Source organism: Choloepus didactylus, chromosome 16 (assembly GCF_015220235.1).
Source record: "Choloepus didactylus isolate mChoDid1 chromosome 16, mChoDid1.pri, whole genome shotgun sequence".
Classification (NCBI taxonomy): Eukaryota; Metazoa; Chordata; class Mammalia; order Pilosa; family Megalonychidae; genus Choloepus; species Choloepus didactylus.
In genome coordinates this window covers 47,549,063-47,576,572 of record NC_051322.1, presented here as the reverse complement: position 1 = coordinate 47,576,572, position 27,510 = coordinate 47,549,063, and the positions used below count along the sequence as shown (strand labels likewise).

Below are 27,510 nucleotides of genomic sequence, written 5' to 3'. Positions count from 1 at the left end.
AAAAATATTTTCCTTTGAAGTTACCATTCCTGTAGTTGTTTAGTTCTGTGAATAATTCGGTATTTTCTTCTGGTGTCATTTTCCATCAGCCTGAAGGACTTCCTTTAACATTTCTGGTAGTGCAGATCTGCCGGTGATGAATTAAAAAAAATTTTTGTATGCTTGAAAAATTCTTTATTTTACCTTCTTTTAAAAGGTAACTTACTAGCTATAAAATTCTAGGCTGACTTTTTTTTTTCATTATTTTAAATTTGAAAGTCCACTGTCTTCTCATCTGTGTTGTTACTATTGGAAATCTGCTGTCATACATATATTTATTTGCTCCTTTGTGTGTAAGACATCTTTTTTTTCCTCTGGTGCTTTTAAGATTTTTGCTTTATCACTGGTTTTGAGCAAATTTATTATAATGTGTCTTGATGAAGTGTCTCATGTTTCTTGAGGTTGAGGTTTGTTGGGCTTCATGCATTGGTTTGTTTATAGTTTGCATTAAATTTGGAAAAAATGCAGCCATAATTTCTTCAAATATTTTTTCTGTTTTCTCATTCTCCTCTCTTCAGGGATTCAAATGCCATGTATACTAGGTTGTTTCAAGATATCCTGCAGCTTTTGTTTTTTAAGATTCTTTTTTCTCTTTCATTTGGGATAGTTTCTATTCCTATATCTTAAAATTCACTAATAACTTTTTCTGCAACATCTAATCTGCCATTAATCCTGTCCTATGTATTTTATTCTGAGACATTGTAGATTTTATCTCCAGAAGTTTGATTTTGTGTCTTTTTTATATCGTCAATCTCTACTTAAATTTTAGAACACACGGAATAAAGTTATAATAACTTTTTAACGGTATTATCTGCTAATTTTAACTTCTGTGTTAGTTCTTTATCAGTTTTAATTCATTGATTTCTGTCCTCACTGTTTTATTTATTTATTTATTTTTTGCTTCTTGGCATGCCTGCTAATGTTTGATTGGATGCCATACGTTGTAAATTTTATCTTTTTTGGAGACAGATTTTTTTTATTCCTGTAAATAGTCTTGAGCCTTGTTCTGCGATGTGGTTAAGTTACCTGGAAGCAGTTTGATTCTTCTGAGACTTGCTTTTAAGATTTCTTAGGTGGGACCAGAGCCATATTTAACCTAGAGATAGTTATTCCCCACTGTTGAAGCAAGACCCTCCTGAGTACTCTATCCAACTCTGTGAATTATGAGGTTTTTCAGTCTATCTGGTAGGAATAGGTACATTTCCTATCTCTATCTAACAACCAGATACTTTACCACTAATATTTGAGCAGCTCTTTCCATGATCTCAGGTAATTTCCTCATAAGGATGCATTCCTCAGGGAGTTACTAAACTGATACCTTCTGCAAATCTTTGGAATTCTATACCTGTACAAGTCTCCTTTCAGATCCTCTGTCCTGTAAACTTTAGCTGCTTTGTTTTCCTTGGACTCTCAGCTTCATCAGCTTAACTCAGAGAGTCTTCTCAGCTCTGCATTGATTTATCCTCCTTGCATGATGGTCCATACACTCTCCCAAGGCAGTAAGCTGAGACAATTTTAAGACTCACCTTGTTTGTTTCATGTATGTCTGGGATCATTGTCATTCATTGCTTGATGACCAAAGTCTTGAAAACTGTTGTTTCATATATTTTGTTTTGTTGTTTCAGGCAGGGGGGTAACTATGATTCTTGTTACTTTATCTTAGCTCAAAGTGGAAGTCTCATTTGAATTCATGTAATTTTGAGAATTTTGTCTGGGTTCCAACTGTTAGAATTACCCCCAGAAGTAGAGGGTTGGTGTTGTGTGAGACCCCTCTGTGGGACCCCTCACAACCTCAGCTGGTAGAGTTGAGAAATGGGACTAATTTAGGAGGAAAACTTGAATCTTAGAAAAATTGTCCATTAGTAATTGTGGGAAAATTTTGGAGACAAATAACTTCAGAGGAGAGACATTAAAACATAAAAATTAATCTAGAATCTTTAGGCATAACTGCAACGAATAAGAATGTTAAAATTCTATAGCTGATCTCATTTGCCACAATACAGCTAAATACTGCCACCCCCCCCCCCCACAATTTCAATTACCAGCAACATGCTATTGACTTAAAAATCTATTCTTTTGACACCTACTATACATCTCTCTAGAATCTCCATTACCTAAAGCAGCCACAGTTTCCTTCAATTTCAGAATTAAAATCAACTCCATCTCAGTTTCCACCCTTCCTTTCCATCTGAATTACTTACCATGATGTTCTCAGGTACTTATGAATTTGTATATGATTTTTATATTGGACTAGGATAATGCTCCTATACTTAGCCCCTAGAAAATGTCTCTTTGTTCCCAGGAATTCATAGAAATATAGGTATATAAATTGGTTTCATTAACTTGTGAACAGTCCTATGACTCTTCCAAAATGTTTATGAATTCCTGGGTGCTTATGTCCTCAGTGTTATCTCTAGCTTCAGAGTAGCTCCATTCTCTACTAAACTGGTTCCATTTGTGGATCTTTTTGCCATACAAAGTATGCTGTTCTTCTTCCTAACCATGTCAACCCAGCCACAGAACTTATCTTCTTTCCTTGATTCCCATAAAAAAGTCAACACTAAAAGCTTTTGTGTATGGTACCAGAAATTATTAAAGGGTTAGAGACATGGAGGGGGATTACATATCACAATGCAGAGTACTTATTACACATCTTTGTTCTTGTACTATCCCTTTGTTATTTCTGCCAACCTGGGCTCCAGCCTTCCACCATTTTGCTCCACTGCCTCATGCCACCCTTGAGAAATTCTCAACTATTATTTGCCAATACCCAGTAATTTAGTGATTAATTATGAAAGTTTTGTGCATTGTTCTGTCCCCTGTGCTCAAGTTGTCTATCAAAGTGTCATTCTAATTAAAACCAGTCTCTGCTTAGAGAAATTTTGGTGCTCTTTGTGCAGTAAAAGAACTTGAAAATGCACTCAATACTATCATTTTTAAAAAAATAAAATTTGAAAATTGCAGCATGAAAAGTACCTAACAAATTGAAAGTCAGCGTCAGGTTCCATGATTGGCATCTTTACATATAATAGGATTTACACATATTAGCAACTAATTAAAACTTATTTCTTGGTTTAGACTTATATTCGTCAGAGATTATTTACAATATATGAAAACTCATTTCTAAAATATTATTTAAAATACTTTAAATTTTAAAGGAAGCTTACATAGCATCACTGGGACAAACAAGGATTTGCTAAATATATTAGAATTGTCTACTATTCTAATAAAATTTTTGCTGTGATACCAATTGTCTGAAAGTCCTACTTTCTGAATTGTTGTCAGAATATAGTGATTCCTCTCTATAAGATGTTCTAATGTACTTAAAAAGTACCCTTTAATGAAATAATATACTGTACTTTGTTTCCAATGCTTATTTTTGCTTTACTACCTCTTTAAAACAAGTACGTTTCTTTTCCTTTATGGTTTTATTTGCTGTCTCCATGATGGGACACTTATCTCCCTAAGTAATACAGCTTTATAAATTTTATCAAAAAAGAAAAATAGTCCATAAAACTTGATTTATTAATACAAGCTTATAGCAATTCTTTCAAAATCCAGTCACAGGTTTATTCTTTTTTATTTGGTTAATACCTATGTCAACCTATATTTGAAGGCATTTTCCTGGTATGTAATCTTACTGAAATTATTCTGTGTTGTGGAATAATTTGGATGTATCATGGGACCATATCCTTTCCTTATAAATTGAGCAGTTTAACTGATTACATTTAATATTTTCTGCATCTATCAATTGGCTTAGCTGGTTAAGTCACAGTGGTAATGGGCTTTATCCCAAAACTACAGATTTGATCTCTCTAGGGAGTAAGTCATATTTCTTATAGAGATAAACCATCTTATGTCCATAGACTTCATCAACATCTTGGACCCTTTGTCTTGAAAATACAATCTATGTGTGCCTTACTATTGGTTAACTGTAGACCATCTTAATTTGACAATATAGGACAGCCCATTTATTTTATCCCATTACTAAACTCATCTTGGTTACTCAAAAAAATAATTGATCCAACTTAAAAATGATGAACAGAATGTCTTTTTAGAAATTTATACTTAATAGCAAAAAAATTAAGGAGCCATTTTTAGCTCATCCACTCCTACTTTTTATTCCCTTCTCTTACAAAACTTCTGCAAACTTGCAATTCTCTTTGCAATAGATTCCCTTATTTTGACTCTCTGAATTTTTGCTAATGTGTATTTACTTGTAATTATTGAGCTCATGAATAAATGCAAATTGATAAAAGAGGGTTTATTTTCTTTAAAATTTCTAGAAATGCTTATTCTTAAGCTTTCTTTTACATATATCTCATGACTGGTTTTACCCAATTTTTCAATTTTTGTCTAGTCTTAACAGTAGACTGGAACCAGGAAATTAATACACAGGAGATATCCCAAATATTATTTTTAAAAGTAAATTGTCTTCTACTGGCTTTAAAAATTTCCATTGCCTCCAGGGCATGTCTTGTAAAAAAGAATCTCTTCAAATATGGATAAACTGAAACTGATATTGCTCCTAACACTGCTCTGGTTCATTTATAATGAGTTAATTAATTATTAGGTTATTTCCTGATACCATCTTAGGTAGCCCATTGATGAAGCTGCCCAACATTTTATTTATCACTTATAGAGAACCTATTCTAATGAATGCCTTCTAAGTCCTCTAACGTATAATGCTGAATAACTCATAAGACATTTCCACAAGGAATGTCAGATTTCTGAAGTTATGTATATATTATACATGCACATCATGTCTAGGTCATATATATATATGCCATATGTTTACATTTGATATATGCATGCCAAATCATATGTTTTTGGCATTATAGGGAATATAAAAATGAATATGGCATTGTTTTCCAGGGTCCCAATCTGCCTGGGGAAACAAATTCAAACCTTTATGCTTTAATACAACTACCAGGAGAGAGGTGTGTGTGGTGGCTTGGAGTTACATACCCCAGGAAAACATGTTCTTAATCTTAATTAATTCCTTTGGGTGTGAGTCCTTGTAAATAGGACCTTTTGATGAGGTTATTTCAGTTACAGTGTGGCCCAACTGAATCAGGATGGGTCTTAACTCTATTACCGCAGACCTTAGAGAGAAGGCCACAGAGAGAAAGGCCATGGGGAGCAGCCAGAATTTGGAAGTCCATGGAACCCATTCTGTCAAATGGCAGAACAGCCAAGAACCCCAAAGACTGCCAGCCTGCTAGAAGATACCAACCTTGGTAGGAAGTACGCCATCTAGCCTCTAAAACCATGAGCTGATAAATTCCTGATAAACACCATTATATGGCATTTGTTTTAGCAGCTAGGGAACTAAAACAGTGTGAATAAACAAACTCTGAAAATACAGAGGCAAGAAGGATATTCTGACAATTTACGAGGTAAGAGAGTTGAGAGTAAGCAAAGAGAACCGGGAGACAGTGATGGCAATAACGTCAAAGGAACAGGGGAAGAGACAGGTCTATCCTGTTCCCCAACTCAGCAGTTTTTGGAAGAATTTTGTTAAACAAAAGAGAAAGGAAGGGAAAAAAGAATGATTGGTGAACAGTAGTGCTTTGTTGACTTCCCAAACCAAAGAGATACCTTGGTTAGAAACCAAGTGCCGCACCAATTAAAGAAATTGTCTTGTCACTTGCATTCCTCTATTATCTATGAAATACTTTACTACTTACTATATCTAATGACCTTACATTACATGAGGCCACTATTCTAAACTGAATTAATTCAAGAACACCTTAAACAATCTCCCACTTCCAGCCATGAAATCTTGACTCTACCCCCTGTCCATTTCCCACCACCTCCTACTTTCCAAATAGCACCTTGAGAAATCTTTCTAAAACTTAACTATTATCATCTCACTCTCTTTCTTAACATTCATCAATCCCCACTACCTTCCTATGCCCCACCAGCCCCCAAATCCTCAAGCTTCTTTTCACGGCATACAAAGATGTTTATGATTTGGCTCTGCGTATACTCTTCTGTAGCTATATAGCCCAGTTGCATTCTATGTGAGTCATATGGAAATATTATAATTAAAGTAATATGCAAGGTTCCTTCAGGTCTAAGTTTTAGTTCTTTCTTTGTCCTTTGTTGGGAAAGTCTTTCCCTTTCTGCCTTTTCCCTGTCATAACACTTATCACTCTACATTGACATTGCCTCTTTTTTTTTTTTTCATTTTTATTGAGATTGTTCAGATACCATACAATTATCCAAAGATCCAAAATGTACAATCACTTGCCCCTGGGTACCCTCATACAACTGTGCATCCATCACACTTAATTTTTGTCCAATTTTTAGAAACTTTTCATTACTCCAGACAAGAAATAAAGTGAAAGATGAAAAAAGAAAAAAAGAAAAGGAAACTCTAATCCTCCCCTATCCCTAACCAACCCCCCTCAATTGTTGACTCGTAGTATTGATATAGTACATTTGTTACTGTTTATGAAAAAATGTTGAAATACTACTAACTGTAGTATATAGTTTGTAATAGGTATATAGTTCTTCCCTATATGCCCCTCTATTATTAACTTCTAATTGTATTGTCATACATTTGTTCTGGTTCATGGAAGCGATTTCTAGTATTTGTACAGTTGATCATGGACATTGCCCACCATAGGATTCAGTTTTATACATTCCCATCTTTTGACCTCCAACTTTCCTTCTGGTGACATATATGACTCTCAGCTTCCCCTTTCCACCTCATTCACACACCATTCTGCGCTGTTAATTATTTTCACATCTTGCTACCAACACCCCTGTTCATTTCCAAACAGTTAAGTTCATCCTAATTGAACATTCTGCTCATACTAAGCAACCACTCCCAATTCTTAAGCCTCGTCCTATTCTTGGTACCTTATATTTCATCTTTATGAGTTTACATATTATAATTAGTTCCTATCAGTGAGATCCTGCAATATTTGTCCTTATGTGTCTGGCTTATTTCACTCAGTATATTGCCCTCGAAGTTTTGTCATCAACCCATTTTTTTTTTTTTTTTAATATGGTTTTGTTCACTCACCATGCATTCCATCCCAAGTAAATAATCAATGGTTCTCTGCATGGTCATACATTTATGTGTTCACCACCTTCACCACTATCTATATAAGGGCATCTACATTTCTTCCACAAGGCAGGAGGGAGAGTCAAAGAAGGTAGAGAGGCAAAAGAAAGAGGAAAAAAAATGACAGCTAGGGAGCAGCAAAAGGAAAAATAACCTTAAATCAAAGTAGAATAAAGAATCAGACAATACCACCAATGTCAAGTGTCTAACATGCCTCCCCTATCCCCTCCCTCTTATCTGCATTTACCTTGGTATATCACCTTTGTTACATTAAAGGAAGCATAATACAATGATTCTATTAGTTACAGTCTCTAGATTATGCTGATTGCATCCTTCCCCCAATGTTTCCCATTTTTAACAACTTGCAAGGTTGACATTTGCTTGTTCTCCCTCGTAAAAGAACATATTTCTACATTGTATCACAATTGTTGAATACTCAAGATTTCACCAAGTTACACAGTCCCAGTCTTTATCTTTCCTCCTTTCTTGTGGTGTCTCACATGCTCCCCACCTTCCTCTCTCAGCTGTATTCATAGTTACCTTTGTTCAGTGTACTTACATTGTTGTGCTACCATCTCCCAAAATTGTGTTCCAAACCACGCGCTCCTGTCTTCTATCACCCTGTAGTGCTCCCTTTAGTATTTCCTGGAGGGCAGGTGTCTTGTTCACAAAGTCTCTCATTGTCTGTTTGTCAGAAAATATTTTGAGCTCTCCCTCATATTTGAAGGACAGCTTTGCTGGATACAGGATTCTTGGTTGGCGGTTTTTCTCTTTCAGTATCTTAAATATATCATACCACTTCCTTCTTGCCTCCATGGTTTCTGCTGAGAGATCCGCACATAGTCTTATTAAGCTTCCTTTGTATGTAATGGATTGCTTTTCTCTTGCTGCTTTCAGGATTCTCTCTTTGTCTTTGACATTTGATAATCTGATTATTAAGTGTCTTGGCATAGGCCTATTCATATCTCTTCTGTTCGGAGTACGCTGCGCTTCTTGGATCTGTAATTTTATGTCTTTCATAAGAGATGGGAAATTTTCATTAATTATTTCCTCTATTATTGCTTCTGCCCCCTTCCCCTTCTCTTCTCCTTCTGGGACACCAATGATACGTACATTATTGTACTTTGTTTCATCCTTGAGTTCCCAGAGATGTTGCTCATATTTTTTCATTCTTTTCTCCATCTGCTCCTTTGCGTGTAGGCTTTCAGGTGTTTTGTTCTCCAGTTCCTGAGTGTTTTCTTCTGCCTCTTGAGATCTGCTGTTGTATGTTTCCATTGTGTCTTTCGTCTCTTGTGTTGTGCCTTTCATTTCCATAGATTCTACTAGTTGTTTTTTTGAACTTTTGAGTTCTGCCGTATATATGCCCAGTGTTTCCTTTATAGCCTCTATCTCTTTTGCAATATCTTCTCTAAACTTTTTGAATTGATTTAGCATTAGTTGTTTAAATTCCTGTATCTCAGTTGAAGTGTACATTTGTTCCTTTGACTGGGCCATAACTTTGTTTTTCTTAGTGTAGGTTGTAATTTTCTGTTGTCTAGGCATGGTTTCCTTGGTTATCCAAATCAGGTTTTCCCAGACCAGAACAGGCTCAGGTCCCAGAGGGAAGAAATATTCAGTATCTGGTTTCCCTGCGGGTGTGTCTTAGAAAATTGCTCCACCCTGTGATGCCTCAGGTCACTGTGCTTTTCTGCCCAGCAGGTGATGCCTGTTAGCCTATAATTCTTGACTGGTGTGAGGAGGTGTGGCCGTGTGCCCCCAGGCTCTGGGGTCTGGTTCTGAATGGAAAGGGCCCCACCCCTTTCCTCCTAGAGAAGACAGACCCCCCAGGTGGAGGTCATTAGCATTTCAATGGTCTCACTCTCTGCTTGTGCTGTCTCCACCCTTCCCAGAGTCACAGACCTGGAAACTGAAAATGACTGGGGCTTTCTCCACTGAGCCAAAAAAGAAACAGATAGTCCCCTTCAGACCCAGTCCAAGGTGACCCTCCGGCTCTCCTAGGTCAGTTGTCACCCAAAGCCTCTGTCTGTTTTTTGGGGATGCGTACCTGTAGTGAGCAGTTCACACTCGCTACTTAAAACCCCAGTTGGAGCTCAGCTGAGCTATATTTGCTTGCTGGGAGAGAGCTTCTCTCTGGCACCATGAGGCTTTGCAGCTTGGGCTATGGCGGGGGGGATCTCGCGACTTGGATCCCAGGTTTTACTTACAGATTTTATGCTGTGTTCTCGGGCATTCCTCCTAATTCAGGTTGGTGTATGATGAGTGGATGGTCTCGTTTGTCCCCCCGCAGTTATTCTGGATTATTTACTAGTTGTTTCTGGTTTTTTGTAGTTGTTCCAGGGGGACTACTTAGTTTCCACTCCTCTCTATGCCGCCATCTTGCCCTGCCCTCGACACTGCCTCTTAACATGCCTTTTCCACCATGGATTAGTTATTAATTAAGAGGAGGAACTAAATATGATTCATCTTTACACTTTCAATGCCTACACACGATATTTGATAAATATACTGAATGAAAATTTTCTATTTTCACACACACACATGCATATATATACATGCACACATTAGAAATACGTTATATATAAATTCTTCCAGAACTTTTCCATGACTCAGCATTTTTAGGATTAAGAAATAGCTTGTTTGTCTGTAACTTGTTAAATAAATTATCTATTTCACGTAGCCTTTACAATTTGTGTCACTTGATTTTGCTGATTGGTTTCTAGGTGCATAATCTCTTCTGGTCAACAGGAATTTGTATAAATTTTCATTATCTCAAGGTACTACTTAACTACAAATAAGGCTCTTCTCTTTTCTAATAAAAAACTCATATTACCATTTTTTCCCAAGCATCTTTCTTTAATCCATTTGCCAGTGATTGAAGATTCCATTCTTTGTTTGTTAAATGGTCTAATTTCTTTCCTGGTATATGTGTGCATGTGTATGTGCGTCTCTGTGTATGCATGTTTAGTCTTTTTTTCTTTGCCTATATCTAGTACTAATTTACACATCTTTTCCTTTTCTTTTGCCTGAAAAGTGATTTAAGTATATTCTCAATAATTTTCTTCACTTTAGTTTTTGTAAACTTTTTAAAGTGAGAAAGATCAAGGAACAATCATGATTGTTTCTATTTAATAAAGCCAGATGTATGGGAGAGGAGTTTAAAGTCTCATCCATATATTACTGTTCTTGCGTAATATTTATATGTGCATGTAAGTTTAACTGCTTTTTTGGTGGATTTTTGCATATTTTAACTGGTTGTGCAAATTTGTACATAACTAAAAATACAACATAAATGTTTTATGTTATTAATGGTTTAAGTCTAGGTAATTAGCTTAACAAATGTCTTGATGGTGGCATGTTTTCCACAAGTTAATAAGTGACGAAACCAAATCCACAAATTTCAGGTTGATTTCAGAAAAATCATCTTACGTTTTCTTCCTCCTAAACGTAAAAAAATCTAAATTCACTGCTCTAACTAAGTGACCTTAGTCACTTTAAGTAAGTCTTTAAGAAAAGAGGCTTACATTCCAGGCAAATACCTAAATAGAAACATACACTATTTTCAACAGTTATGAACTCCACTACACAGCTACAACAAGCCTTCTGGCAGCAATTATATACACTGATGATCACCATTCTAACACTTTTTTTCTGGTGGTTTTCATTTTATATTATTTTCTTAATTTTCCTCCCATCTCTTGGTCTCCTTTTTTTTCTTGGATGGATGATATGTGTCTTTCCAGCCAAACCTCGGAATTTGCTAAGGTACTTGCCTTTCATCCTCTAATCTTTTCTTTATTCTTCACCTCTCTCAAAGTTCATTCACCTTCATGGCTTCACAATCTGACCACAAAATAGCGTTATGGATATAGCCTTTCTTGGTTATCTACGTGCCAGTCTGTATTTCAGTTGCTCATAGAATACGTCTATATGGGGCCTACCTGTTTGATTTAAGCTATGTTCAAACTGAAACCTTCATTTTCCCCTTGAAGTAAGGACCATATCAATACTTCTTTCTTATTATTTTGTTAACCTTAGCAACAAATCTTAGAGTCCTTGTTACTGTTGTTATTCTCCCCTGTTTCACCTAACGTGTCCTAAGGTCTATGTGATTATGCCTCGGAAACATCCATCTTCTTCCTTTTTCTCTGTTTTCTTTGCTGCCATTTTAGAACATGATCTTATAATTGTGGACCTACTTTTATTTTTTTATTTTTTTATTTTTTAACAGTAACTTCTCAGGTCTATTTCCCAAATATTTTCACTGAAAATCTAGCTAATATGAGTTAACTTTTTAAGATGCCCCTTGTACATGATAACTCTCTTGAAGTAACTATTCATTATTAGCCACATGCAGCAAAGGCTCCTCTGCTTAACTTTCAGTAACTTCCACAATAAGTTCACAACATATACATATGTATGTATCTCTATCTACCTATCTATCTATGTAATTCCTAAAGGGGACTTTCTACAGCATGCATTACTTCTGACATAGTTTGGACTGGGGTTCAGAAGACACAGGTTCTAAACCTGGATCTACCACCTGGCTGGCTCTAAACCTGGCTGTGTCACAGTGCATGGATGGTTTACTTAAGCTCTTTGAAAGTTAATTTATCTGTGAAATGGGCCTAATAAAATCTTCCCCCACAGGGTTATTATCAAAGATCATAATAAATACAAACTGAAAATGTAAAATCTGAGCTGATGCAGTGATGCTAGAATTCACCAGCTACCCTCTGAAATGGGCTGCACTGAGACAGTACAGTTCCTTCTATATCTTAAATATGTAAAGACTACAGAATGCTGTTAACATAGTGTTGTGAGATAAGTAACTCCCTACTCTGGAATGTTTGGAAGATTTTTTTCTTGCTTAACTTTTTCAAGGCAGAGAAAAAATAAAGGGGTGGGGAGGCATGGGGAAGCTTTTCTGTAGGATTATTGTTATTTAGAATATGTCAGGATAAATATTTCTAAACAGGACAGAAAGCCAAAAGAGCAGAGAATAAATAAGAGTGAAAAATCAGTTTGATACCAGGAAGATAACATTTTATAATCTAACTTCAACCCTGGATTTTGACTTTTGAATGAATCAGCTGGCTGAGAACTTTTTGATCCAAAACAGGGAAAGATGCCAGCTGGCAACTCTAGAAGCTAAATGTAGAGAAACTCCTGGTTTTATAAAAAAGGTTTTAATAAGAAATATGCATTCATTATAGAAGCAGCATGGGATGATCTGATCATGCAGTCTTGTAGTATTTGCTAGAAATTATATGTTTAAAGGTCTATGAGATGAAAATTTTTGATATACATCAGAAGTTTGATTTCATGCTTTGCTCACTGTACTGCGGGTGTTTTTGTTTGCTTGCTTTTTGCATCCAAAATGGTGTGATGTTACCCTAGCAGCAGGATGTGGGATCAACCCTGGGAAATGAAATGTTCTTGTTCAAAATGATGTCGGCAACATTTACAGCCATTTGAATTTGCTGAGGTGTAGATCAGGGTCCAAAGATCAGGGATTTATAGGTATTAGAATACAATTTGTGAATGTTGGGGAGCCTTAACACTCATCGTGAAATAATTTTAGCATATTTACTTAATGCCTTAAATCAATTTTAACATTAGGTTATTAGAATATTGGATGTAATATTACAGGTTTTGTAAGAAATACATCCAATGGAGTAAATCAGGATATAGGGGAATGCTGCACATTTCATAATTTCCTGCTAAACAGTCAAGTTTTCATTCGGGTAGGTCATTTGATTCTCTGCAGGTGGTTATGCCTGCCTCTGAAGAGTGTGCCCTGAGTCACATGTTACACAAATGAAATGTGATTATCTTTGTGGGTAGCATCGTTTGATTTGGAACAAGTCTTTAGGTCTAATATAAAGATCCTTCGAATAAATCATCCAGCTAAGCTTCTGTGGCCCCAAACTCCTAATTTAAAAATGTTGATAAATGAAGTACCTCTTTAGTTAATAAATGAAGTATCTCTTTAGTTATCCTTTGTCAGCAACATTCATTTTAATGGAAAGTGAGTTTACAGGGTTACATGATTGAACTACTGAGCCAAGTCAGTGTTGGCAAATGATGGGCTAAATTATTGATGTTACACACTAATGAATTCTGATGAGAAATAAAACACAGACATTACGTTTCAAGTGGTTCATAATTATTTTTGTACTTTAAAAGCAATTTTATTCTTTTTCCAAATCATACTGGTTCTGTGAAACAAAAACATAGTTAGTGATTATACTAAAATTATTGAGTTTGTGGCAAAAGATGTTCTTGCAAGTTTTCATTTCTGCAAAGATAATGTTATTCACACTAGGTTTCTGATTTCTTTATATACTTCTGGGAAAAGATAATTAAATTAAACATCTAAATTTTAAAACCAGTGTCTTTAAATAAGATAATCTTCTTTGCAACCATGGTTAGCATTCCAATAGATGCGTTTATAATCTATGATATATCTATCAACACATTTACTGGAGCTGTGTTGAAATGCCATAATTAATTCAGGTGATGACAAATGCAGAGGAGCTTCCATGAAGCAGCTTGGTTTTGGTAAAGAATTTATCTTCAAATGTGATACATCATGAGGTGTGTACTATAAAATGATAGATGGTTGAAAAAATCAGCATCTGGTGGCAACAATTGAAGCAGGTTCATATTCAGTTAAGGCACACAGAGGTCTATATATCTCTGTAACATAGTGACGATACCCTTTAATATTTCCTTATGATTTAACTGTCCTGGTCTGAGGTCTTACTTATTCAAGTCTGTGACCTTCCTTCTTTGCTTAGGGTTGATTTCTAGTGCTCAATGTGAAATTCTTAGTTATAAGGACTTAGGGGTGGAAATAACAGCTGACAAGGCAGCAGTCCAAAGAGTCATCATTAGCTGGTCATGAGTCTTTGGACAAGTCCTTCAGCTTATCTCCAACTCAGTTATCTCACCCTCAAAATGGGGTAACAAGATCTCTTTTATTAGAGAGGGTTATATAATTAGCAAATCAGATATACATAAACAGAAACCTGCTACATAAATATAAATTTATTTCTTATATTTGCCTGGATTCTAATTTGTCTTAGGAAATGTCATTGATTTCAAAAACATTCTCTTTACCAACTGAGGGATACACAGAGGTAAGGAATGAGAAATGTTTTCAAGTCAAGGTTTGATCAACACACCAGATTTTTTTTCTTTCACAGTATGTGCAGATGCTTAGAAGAATGAAAATCCAAAAGTAAAAATTTTTCCATCAGATTGGATTGGATTGGGGTAGGATATTTAGGCAGTACTTGAGCTCTTACTTGGTGTGTGCTTTATATTAAAATAAACTGGGAATTTTTTTATCTTAACTCTGTAAAACTTCATTCCCACAATCAAGTTTTTGGAGTTATTTTCTTTATCTTAATAATTTTCACCTTATCTTTGATAGACTTGGCATCATTTCTGAATAACAAAGCTTACTTCAAATTTAATCATTTTTATATATTTTTTATAATTTTATCCTAATACTTTCTCCTTGTTATAACTGCACTGTTCATTGTTTTACACTGTTGATACTTTTAGATGAAAAATTGTGTGCCTGAGTTAATCTCACATCAAAGCAGCATCATTATATAATGATGATGCTAAGTTGTATGAAAAATACCTACTGGATATGCTCCATTAGTCACTAATTTTCAAACTTTAAGTTCTGTCTTTGAAAAACTCCTCTCCCCCACACCACTGACATGGCTCCTCCACTTGAAAAATGTACCACCTGCATATAGTGAATTTTAAAAAAATAAAAATGCCAAGTTTTTCTTTTTTGTTTAAGTTTAGGGGAAAATTTAGAACTTACAAAAATTTATATTTTCCTTTTAAAAGCAATTGAAATAAATTTATTTTACTTTAAAATTGAGAGAGGGAATACATTTTGGTTTTACATGGCATTTAATAGAATAAAGGGAATAGAGAATTTAATTATTTATGGATTTAATATTCATGTATGCCATATGAACCTTTAGAAGACACATCATATTGATTTATATGTGAAATGAGTGTATGTCCATTTTAGATTATCAATATTTGAATTGAGTTTCTCTTTTGTTTTAACTTTAAGTGCACTGAGGATAATGGATGCAGCACTACCATCACTACCCACATTTCTTCTGAGGGCCTTTCCAATGTTTTGGAATGATGAAAGAGCCATATGCAAGAAACAAAAAAAAATCGTAGAATTAGAGAGTGAAAGGTTAGTAACAGGGTGAGCGGAAGTAACTATGAGGGGTAATAGGAAGCAGTATCAAGTGTAGGAAAAAAAAAGGAATTCCAAATACATTCAAAAGGTCATATTGGCAACAAAGTTAACATATGAAAAGAATAAAACAGTTACAGTAACAGTCAAGAAGAACTTCATTTTCCCCCTTATTCAACATTTTCATTAGGATGTTCCTAGTGTCATGCTAGATTCTATGTTAAATGCTATGTTAGGTGCTAATTAAGCAATTGAGATACTCTTTAAATTGGGTCCACTGGAGATCTGGCCTTGATCACTTCTCTGACTTCATGTGATATTATTCTATAGCCCAGTGCTACGCTCCACTTTAGAGGGCTTCTAACTCTAAGGGAACTTTTCAGTTTTTTGTACCTCGAATTGTCAGTTACTTCACATAGGGCTAATTTTGTATGAGGGTTTTTAATTCTGTTCAAAATATGTTCTAATTTCTCTTATGAGAAACTGAACATGTCTGGTTCCCATCTTTCAAAGATGTACTACTTCTATTTTCTGCTAACTTTTGGTTGCTCTTAGGTGCCTTCAAATAGTTTTAAAAGAGTGTCCAGAATTTAAATTTGTTATCTGCAAGAGGGTTTGATACAAGATTCTCTGACATTATCCAACCTGGAACGCTCAACTGTGTATATCATTGTTTTATAAGATTTGGGAAGCCTCCTTGGACTTACATGCAACTGTATTTTGTGAGTTTTTGTAGAATCCTATTTTCAGGCCTGCACACGTGACGATCGTGGCTTTTGTTTCACTGTAACTTGTAAGCTTACCCCCACACAAAGTGAAGCGCAGAAACCAGCAACCTCAGAGATCTTAAAATGCTTAACATACTTGTCAGGTGGTAAAATACTCTCCCAAGGTATACCTTATTTAATAGATCTGACTGGTGTGTGAAAATTTATAGTTTATATTGGAACAGCCAATGTTAGCACACAATATCATTTTATATATCATGTTTTATCACTATTTCTGGCTAGTTTGTTGGTTCTATACCTGCACTGAACAATATAGTAACCCCTAGTCATATAGAGCTATTGAGAACTTGATATGTGGCTAGTCTAGATTGAGATGTGCTGTAGGTGTAAAATATACACTGGATTTTGAAGACATAGTAAAAAAAAAAAAAGGTAAACTATCTCAATACTTTTTTATGTTGATTACCTGTTGGAATGATATTTCAGATATATTGGCTTAAATAAAATATATTGCTAACATGAATTTCACTACTTTTTCTTTTAATGTGGCTATTAGAAAATTTAAAATCACATATGTAGCTCGTATTATATTTTTATTAGACAGAATTAGTAGTTTGGTGTTGGGTATACTTTGCAATGCATATCAGGCAGACTGATTTTTTTCCCCATATTGTCTTACAAATATCATGCTGAATTTATATCCATTACCTCATTTCCAAATAAATTTTAGTGGTTAATTATTTCATTATCTTCTAAGCAAGCTCCAGTTTGGGGGGAAGATAAATTTAAGACATGATTTTCTTGTCTATAAAATGAGGATAAGGATTGTAATAGTTAAACTTTGGGGTTGTAAAAAATTAGAAATAAATAAGAACTTAGCATAGTGTTGGGTATCTGATAAATGCACAATAATTTTCAACTGAAAAATTATCAACTTTGAAGTACTTTTGCTTATGTACCATGACTGCTATCAGTAAAATGATATTGCAGAGTGTTTTCCTTAGTTCCCAGCAATCATACTGCCAGTTAGTTAAGAACTAACAGACACCAGAATGTAGGCAATATTCCATTCTTTGTAGTATTATACTCATACTGTGTTGATACAACTTTTGTTTTAGACCTTTTTTTGTCCAATTGCATTTATTTTTGAAATGGAAACTGCAACATCATGGATATTGTTTGATATTGGTGCTTGCCAGTGACTTCTGCCTGTAGCTTTTTTTTGGGGGGGGGGGGGCGACTATATCCTATGACCTCTAGGTGCCCTTGAAACAGCTATTTGCTCCTTCTGGTGAGCAACTGTCTTCTGTGTCTAGACAATTGCACTGACATTATATGTCTAGAAAAATTCTGCTTACTCACTAAAATCTTTGTGTCAGCAGGAATAGTTTCTCTAGATACATTGAAAACCTGCACATGACCTAATGACTGAGCCAATCAAGCAGCTTATCAACACGGTTATGCATTTATTTGTTTCTAAGATGCCCTTGAGTCTACAGAGATCCTTCTTGGACATTTGTTTCAGACAGCAATTGGTGCTGTCCTCAGACTGTGGAATGGCTTCTGAATGATGTGTTTGGAAAGCAGTGCATTACTGCCTAATATATTTCTTGTTTGGATTCTTCATCCATGTCATTACAATTTTAAATCTTTAAAACACTATGTTATTTTTATAATTTTAATGGTTAAATGTGCCCTCCACTAGTAAATGATAAGTTAAATTAGGTTAATATCATGAGAAGAAATACCTAAGAAGTGTGTGTTAATATTTTAGCACTTAGTTTGGTAACTGAATGGCCGAGGATTATTTAACGAATGTTCAGTGTGGAATGTCAAATTTAAATTATTCAGCCTAATATTTATGGCCTTGTTTAGGACCTTACTTTATCTCATATTCCCCTGTCTTGCTCTGAGACAGTCGAATCTCAGAAACAAACACAGAGAATTGCCATAGCACAGTGGTTGAGAGCAGGCACCCTGCAGCCAATTTATCTGGGTTTAAATCCTGTCTCTGTTACTAAGTACGTGACCCTAAGCAAAACATATAACCTCTTTGTGCTTCACTTTCCTCTTCTGTTAAAAAGCAGTAAGATGATAGGACCACATGGAATTCTTTGAGAATTGAGCTAATGTTTATTAAACACTGAGAACAAGGCTGGTCTTTACTAGGTAAAAGAAAAAAAACAAACAACCTTGTCTATTCCAGTCTTAGTTTGCCAGGGCTCCTGTGACAGATACCACACAATGAGTTGGCTTACACCACAGAAATTTATTGTCTCATGATTTTGGAGATGAGAAATTCAGTATTAAGGTATTGGCAGGGCTTGCATTCCCCCCGAGTGTGTAGCTTTCAGGCAGTTCTCCGACACGTGGCTGTCTCTCTTTCCCTGTGTCTGCTCTTCGGGTTCCCACTGACTTATGGCTTTTTCATCTGTATCCAATTTCCTTTGCTTATAAGGATTCCAGCCATGTCAGATTAAGGCCTATCTTCATTCAGTGTGGGCGTACCTTAACTAACGATAACATCTTCAAATGTCCTATTTACAAGTGGGTTCACACCCATAGGAATGTGGAATAAGACTTGAACAAGTCTTATGTGGGGTATATTGATTCAATCTACTACAACTCCAAATCTGTTTTCCAAGTCCTGCCTATTTCCTCTGCTTTAAACCCTTCTCTCCCCCTCCATGCCACACATGGTTGTCTTCCTCTATTTATATTCACTCACTGTTTCCTGGAAGCCTGTTTCATGTCCTGTCTCTTTTACAAAGGCATTCTCCTGAATTCAAGCCCAAGTTCTCTCCACTTACCGGCCAACCATAAAGTTTACTGTCTATACCTGGTAATAGTTAATCATATTACTAATTACTAATTTGTTTTTATTAACCTCTTCATTCACTTCCGGCACTTTCTCTCTGTCCTGCATTTTTATGCTTTAACAATATCAAATTGCTTGTAATTTCCCCTTACACTACACTGTTTTATTCTCACATATCTTTGTTCCAGCTATTCCCTCTTTCTTTAACTCCTGCCCACCTTTTGTTGAGTTATTCTTTCAGGAAACTGACCTTAACTTCTCGGTTGGGCCAAGTGCTCTTCTTCCAGCCATTATTTTTATTTACGCAACATATTGTGTCTGCCTCCTCCAATCATTACACCTTCTTTGAAGGCAGAGGTTATGTCTTCCACATAATCAGTCTTGAAATTAATTGATACTCTCCAACTTAACCATAAATTGCTTAAGGTCAAAGACCATGGTATGTATTGTATGCATTATATTGGTATTCAATAAGTACAAAGTAAATTCAGTGTTTCAATAAGCTATGGTAATTTACATTTCCCCCTACATTAATCAGAATGGAATGCTAGAGGCCAAATTTCATCAGAGAAGAATAAGGATATAATCAGTCCTAAACGTAAGGGTATAGAAGAAATACGCTTATAAGTTCTCTTTCAACCATAACTCTCTGTCTCTAAATTGGGGTAATAACCATTTATTCCTCAGCTATAGTTAGCGTTGAGTGAGGCTGGAATTCTGTCATTACATCAAAGGAAGAAATTTGGTAAAAATGTGGCTTCTTTATTTGTATGTTTTAACTTAGAACCTTTGTACCAGAATGTTCAATTCTTCTCTTATGTGTTCATGCATACTTAAAGGCCAAGGCAGGAAAAATTAAAAAATTGAAGCTAACTAAGCATTTCTTTGAGTACATTATATGACTAATGGTGCTGTGTAGCTATAAGTAGTTGCCTGAATTTCCAAGAATTTGAAACTTGTCAGACAAGGAGTTTCAAGTTCACGAACATGAAAGAAATGGAAACCACAAATGCTTCTATGATTAATTACATTTGGAAAAATTTTGGCAAGAAGTCGTTGCATTTTCAGGGTCACCATACAATAGTACCAGATAGAAAAGAGAAGAAAGTAAGCTCAGGTTGTAAATTGTCTACTGTGTGCAGGGCACATTAGCACAGATCATCTCATCTAATTCTCATAGCAATACTTGGGTAAATGCTTCTTATTCCTGTTTCACATTCCATATGACACCAAACAACCAACAGATCGATGGACCCCAAAACTCAAAACCTGGGACTCTGGGTAGATAAGTCTATATTGTCAATTCAGCACTATCTTAAAGTATTTATTTGCTCAATAATAATGCAAAAAACATTGTTGAAATGCATTTTAGTCCTGATCCTGACATTTCATATGTCCCTTTCCCACTTTATTTTTCTCCTTAGCACATAGCATTGTATGTTTTTTACCTGTTTGTTTACTATCTTGTTTCACCCACCGAAATGTAAGTTCTATGAGTATAGGGATTTTTGTCTGTTTTGCTTATTATTTTATTCCACCACTTAGAACCAGAACTGGAACTTAATAGCAGTCTTCCAATAATTTGCTAAATAAATGAATTGTAAAACAAAATAAATCAATATATGAATAAAAATGAGCAAAATTCTGTTCTCAACAAACTTCCTCAACCACACAGACCACCAAATCCTATGCCATTTTCCAAAGTCAACCACTGCTAGAAATGAGTTTGCATACTTCTGGACCTATTTCTATGGATTTACATATGGACAATTGTAGAAAAAATATTAATGTAGACTATAGAAATGTAGACTAATATTTTATGTCTATTTTTACATTAGTGAAGTCGTTTACTTAAGATATTATTCTGTAAGAATTTCTTCCTCTTAAAATTTCTTTGAGATCATTTCTTGGTTGTACAGAAAGTTCCTCCTCATTCTATTTAACTTCTGCTTAGTCTGACATATTTTAGATGTACCTTTGTTTATTTATTCCTTCTTATATTGATGGACATTTAGATTGTTTCCAGTTTTTCACTATGGCAAGTTATACTGTTAAGAATGTGCTTCTTTGTTCACAAGTGAGAGTATTATATTTATAATGTATCTTCTTTCTTGTTCCTAATTTTGCCTATGAATATTTTCCTCTTTATTATTCTTTTTGAAGAAAGAGCATTTAATGTGTTATTCAATCTGCTATTTTAACTATTTTGTTAATATTTGGCTTTTGACTTTATGGAATTCTTTTATTCTGCTCACTTTTGACTTTTTTTCTAGTTTTATTCTTATGTTAATGTATAATTCATTTACTTTCACTAGATCTTTTTTTAAGGCTATCACAGTTCCTCTAAGTACTGTCTTGATTTTAACCCATAGGTTTTGATATGTGGTGTTATTTTATTACATTTTTTAGAGTCTGTAATTTTTGTTTTGATTTGTTTCTGCTAAGAGTTATTTAAAAGAACATACAGTCTGTAAATCTCTAGCTTTTATCTGTGTATTTTGACATTTATCATTATTACAATAGCTAATATGTTTGGAATTATTCTCTACATTCATTTATCATTTCTTATGCTCTACCTGTCCTCCTTCCTGCATTTTGACTTATTTAATTTTTTTTATAGCAGTATTTTTTTCTTTAGTAGTTTGGAAGTGACAAACCCAATTTCTAGACTTATAGCAGGTAACCTTAAATTATAGGCAACTACCTATACCTTCTCTACTACTGTCTAGAATCAATTATTAAGATTAAGCAACTTTATGTTATTATTCAAGCATAATATCTCTAAATACATTTACATTTAAAATTTAAAATTTTCCAAATGCATATATTTCCCATAATTTCTTTTGTCTTTAAAATGATCACATAGCTTCAGAGATTTTCTTTTATATCACATTGCTAAGCAATTTTAGGGTTTTTGTCCTATGGTTTTTCTGGCTTCCTTTCTTTTGCACAGTTCTCTTTGAGATATAGGAAATTGGGCTGTCCCTATGTGTATTTATGTGTGTGTGTTCAGTGTTTAAAGACATTATTGACGTGCCATCAAAATCGCTGGAAAAATACTTTGAGAATTGTAGGCATCTGGAGCTGGAAAGAACCTTTGAGGTTATCAGATGCAATCTTAATAAATCAATTCATTGATTCAATAAATATTTTTCAGTACATTATTACTTTAAAGGCCTGCACTTGGTACCAGGGATATGAAGATGAATGAATAAGCCATGCTTCCTAATTTCAGAAAGTTCACATTCTGGTGGGTGAGGAGGTACAGACACACAGATAGATGTTTGAATTAGGAGATGGTGGGAACAGCCAAGGAGGAGAAATTCCATGAAGTGGTGCAGCCTGGGCTGACTCTCAGGCCATTCACCTCCAGAATCACTGCAGTAACCTCTTCCCTAATACCCCTGGGCCTATATTTATCTAACTTAGCTTGAGCACCATCAGTGCATATGTGGACAGCTGTACTTATTAGAAAATGTATCCTTTACTGAGCCCAAACCTGCCTTCCACATTCTTCCATTGTTGGCCATAGGGTTGCCTTCTAGAGTGCAACACAATATATATATGCTCCAGCATTCAAATGGCAGTCCTCCAAATGTTTGTATTTCCAAAGCATTTTATTTTTCTGGTTAAGCATTTTAAATTTTCTATATTTCTCCCTCTCCTTGATATTTCTTATATTGCTGTTCTCTAGGGTGTCAATATGGCCCTTACGCTAAGCTTTCCAAATTTGCATAAGACACTGTACTTGCACTCAAGAAACAGTGCAATGGAACAACTGTCTTGTTTAACCAGACAAAATACTTCCTCTTATATAGCTACAAAACATGAACATCAACATGTTTTGTAGCACATTAACATGTTTTGTAGCAGCATTGCACAATCTCATTTAAATGGTTAATGCACAGTCTTCTTTAAAAAAAAGATGCTAACGAGGCACTAGATATCACAGGATTAAATAAATTAAAAATAAAAGAGAAAAATAATGATGGAAAAAATAAATAATAATAGCACTTCATATGGAGTTAGATGTGAGGTTAGGACCATAAAACTTGCCATACACCGTCTAAGCCAAGAATTCTTGAGCACTTGTGAGAGCTGGGGCATGGCCTTGGTTCTACATTTGTAACAACTCCCTTTGGCTCATGTTAAAATTGTGTTCAACTAAAACCCCTATATCTTTTCCATGTAAATGGCTTTAAAATCAAATATACCAATTCTTCATTCCAATTATAGTTCATCTTGTTGATTTCTGCTTGATCATGTAATTCAGAAGCTTATTTGGTTCAGCTGATTTTTTTTTATCTACAAATCTGACAATCATGTCTTTCTGTGGTCCTGCAAGGAAGTGCTCCAGAGACAAGGATGAAGCAAAGTTTCTTTTTTTCTGTTCAATATTTATTTTGAATTGCTTGTAGTCAATATTAGTTATATGCAATTTTCTTTTTAAAAGGCTAGTCAAATGATTTTTTAAATAGTCCACTAATATTTTATGGTATCATTTTAATACTACCTTCAAAATACAGACCATTATTTAGACTTCCCAACACTGACACTTAAATGGATCATGACACTAAGTCATATAAAAATGGACAGCAATAGCATTTGGTCCATTAAAAGCAATTTGTAGCTATGTTGAATCAAATTGTTGTACAGGTTGACAGCTGCAGACTTATTCTGCAAAAATGTTACATCAGTACCATGTTTATCATTTTAAAAATTGGGTATAATAAGTGAAAAGAAGATAGGCATAGGATACTTTCAAATCTTCTTAGTGTTCTTGCTGCTATAAACTCTAAAGAACACCTGAGCAAGAATTGAACTGAGTTTACTGACAGTGTAAAAGCCCTGAAGGAGTTTAGAATCTAGGAAGCAGGGCATAGCAATAAGTAGGGAGAGTTAGCTGATGGAAAAACAACAACAAAACAAAACACACACACACACAAACCCACTGTGTTATGTGTAGGGGACTGCAGAACTTCATGGAAGACAGTACTCAATTCATCTGTCATATAAAGATGATGTGGAAGGTCTCAGGAAAGAGTTTGTAGTGGAGATGATGTTTGAATTGAGTCAGGTGTTCTTTAACAAGCTAGGTTCTTTAAAAAGCAAGGTAAGGAAGAGGATTGCAGAAAGAGGGATAAGCTCAGGCAAGGAGGACAGAGTTAAATAACAAGTTTAATAATTAGTAAGAATTTTGGAGGGGCTGAATTAGAGATGGAGAGAACTGTGGAGAGGAACAAATCTTTGAAGGTTAGCAGCTGTTGGGTCATGAAGTTGTTGGGTACCATTCCGAAGGCTTTGGACTTGAATTTTTCAGTGAATTGTACATGTTTCCACTGTTCTATGTCAAGATCATAAAAATTATATTTTTACATTTTTATTGAAAGTAAAAATGGAAATATTCTAAATTGAAGGCATCTCCAGCAGATAAGGAGCCACTAATTTATGCTCCTCAAGTTCTCTAAATATAATCCAGTCTTGCTGTTATGCCTCTAGATGCTGAGCAGTTGAGTTTTACTACCAATATCATCCTTTATTTCTTCATTATCACTGTTTTATAACAGCTATAAAAATAAGTAACTTAAGTTTGATAAAGAATGTGGTAGTGAATTTCTAATCAAAAATAGAATAAGGATCATGGAAGGTTATGAATTAAAAATTCACTTTGCCAGTATTCAAACAGTTTCTACTGATGTTTTCAATATTCAAAAACATACCATAAGTCACAATGAGAATTTATCATCTGTAAGATATTTTAAAATGTTTATCATTTGTGCATAAATATGGGATTTTTCAAAGATAATAATTACAAAATGCAGATTACCTTGACTATTCTAAAGGGAATCCTAAGGTGTACACTCCATAATTCTTACTGTATTACACATAACAGACTTTTTAAGACTTCAAACCAATGCAACTGTAGTTTATAGTCAAGCTTGAACATGAATTTCTATTAAATTTACATTTTAAACATTGAATTTTTCAAAAGATTTCCATTAATTTTCTCCTATTTTAATTTTTGGGTTATAATCCATTATAAATATAACCCATGTATAATGCAAATACACACACACACACACACACACACACACTCACAAATACTCTATCCTCAGAAGAAAATACCAAAAATAGACACCAGTTAAAATGAAATTTGAAATAGTTTTGAGAGTGCTTTGCAAAATTATTTTCTTTAATTGTGATAAAAGCACTATGAAGTACATGTGCTATTAAAGTGTTTAGAGAAAGGTTTGTTTGTTTAGGTTCAGCATTCATTGTTTATGCTGTAAATTAATGAAAACTGAAGTATTCAAGAGCATGTGCCTGGTTGATACTTTTTTTTAATAGAATAGGACTGTTTCTCTTTTTTTTATATGTATTGTAGCAGTAGAAATAATAAAACATTTTTTAAAATGTATGTATTATTCAAATAGTAGTGTGCATATAGTTAATATAGGTCTTCTAAAATAGATGTATTAAACTATAGACAATTGTATCCACTACAAATTTGTACAGAGAAAAATTCTAAAATCCCACATGCATCCTGAAACCAAAGTTACAATCTAGTCCCAAATTGTTTATTTTTCAAATAAAATCATCTCCCAATCTGTGTAAGAGAATGAGCCTCTTGCAAAACATAAGGGGGTAAGAAAAGAGTTAAATAAAATAAATATAAGCGTGTCATTTTCACTGATACAGATTTTGCACAAAGAAGCACAAGTTAAATATTGGAAATATCTTTTAAACAGCTGAATAACAACTGCAAAGCCTCAAGATTTGAAAACATATTATTTATACCAAATGTATTTATAAAAAAAATATGTTACGAGGTTTGTGAGAAATAAGTTGAATTTCCCTTTTCCCCCAAAGTATGCATGGTATATGTGCTAACTTACTGAATTCATCCTTCATGCAATTCCAGTTTATTAAAGACGTTAAAAATTTATAAAACTCTGATGGGATATGGTTTTAATGCTTCATCACACTACCCATCATTTGCTTTTCAATCTAGATCAGAATGATCTCTCCTACTTCTCTGCAATCACCTACCTGCACAGCTAATATTTTCTGAATACTCTCCTGAGAGTCTGCCTGGAACTTGGCCAGCCTCATCCGGCTGTAGAGGGCCACCAATTGGAAGTGCTTCTGCCATACCTTGTGTATCCTTCTTTGCAGCTGACAGAGCTAAAGGAAGGAGGGAGGGGGAAAACACAAGTCAGAGTAGGAGAGGAAATTAATGGCAGTGTTCAAGAAGAATGATGGAGGGAAATATAGAAAGCAGTCAATAGCCCATTCTGCACTGTATGGACCTGACAGGAATTTCACAGTCTCTTGATTTTCCAGCCCACTCATGCGCATTCATCAGAAACCAGTCACATCTGGCTGCCAGGATGGGGGGTTAATTTTCTCTAAATGCCTCAGCAGTTTTGTTCTAGCTGAGGCAAACTCTGTGACTGCAAAGCTGATGAGTAAAATATTTCTACTTCACCCAGTTTAACTCAAAACCGATAGCCTCGGGACATATTGAACCTTTTTTTAAAAAAATAATCTTTTGAAGCTTTCTTGAATGGCACATCAGGTCAGGCCAAAGTTTAAAATGCAACTTTAAGACTTTGATGGACACCAGTGCTCCTTTTTTTCCTCATAAAGCTCACCATTGCTTGGCAATGTGTGCTTTAGAGCATGACAAAACTAAAGAGAATTAACTTAGCCATCAACGGCTGAGGGAGAACAATAACAGGGAAGAAATTTCCAGCTAGAACTCCCTATTAATCTACCTCCCTCTGATCATGTGACATGGAAACATCTCACTGCAATAAAGTACAGTGGATATAATATTTAGAAGTGACATGTTTACTACTGGATTTGTACAGAAAAAGAAAGACTTCTCTCATAGGCATTCTATATCATTTGGGAAGTTTAATAAAATAAACAAACAATATATAGTGGAAGTTTTATCGAGACAACTTGCATTTTTACTTGAACAATGAGCATAAAGTGAGAATAGCCACACCATACAGAACTGTTGTAATTAGGTTATGTTCAAAGGAATAAAATCCCTAAAAAATTAATGGTAAAGACAATATCCCCCCAATCCCATTAAAAAAAAAAAAAGTAAAATATTTGCATATAGTATAATCTGATCACCGAAACCTTTTGGATTTTTGGTACTGGTAATATGGATAATAGCTTTTATCAATTTCTTTTTCATGTATTTTGCAGAATGAATTTAAAATGCACCAAAAATTTCACATGAAACATTTCATAATACCAAATATGTTTTATCTATTGATCAGAGTACTGGTTATATGGAAGGGTTAATTAATTGAAAGAATGCATCAAACAGAGCATTATGATTTGTGAACTTTTCTGTATGTGTATTTCAATAAGTCAGTTTGCTTAAAAATAACAATTTTAAATACCTGGTGCTGTATGTGAATTATTTGTTATCATTATTCCTCATTATATATGGTAACAAACAATGCATATATAGATACTCTTGCATCTATGTTTGGTTCATTACGTTAGGAAGAAAACATAACCTTGAAAACCATAGATATTCTGTTTACTAAAGACTGAAATATATTACTTGGAATCAAATTAT

At 34.6% G+C, this 27,510-nt stretch overlaps 1 protein-coding gene across 1 annotated transcript in view; it reads right to left on the bottom strand.

The window, feature by feature from the left end:
• Nucleotides 1–27,510, bottom strand: part of CCDC178 (coiled-coil domain containing 178) — a 513,958-nt gene that overhangs the window by 10,686 nt on the left and 475,762 nt on the right. Inside the window, exon 20 of the mRNA XM_037806200.1 lies at nucleotides 25,956–26,090. Within this exon, the coding sequence (XP_037662128.1) occupies nucleotides 25,956–26,090 (135 nt within the window). The remainder of the gene's footprint in view (nucleotides 1–25,955; nucleotides 26,091–27,510) is intronic.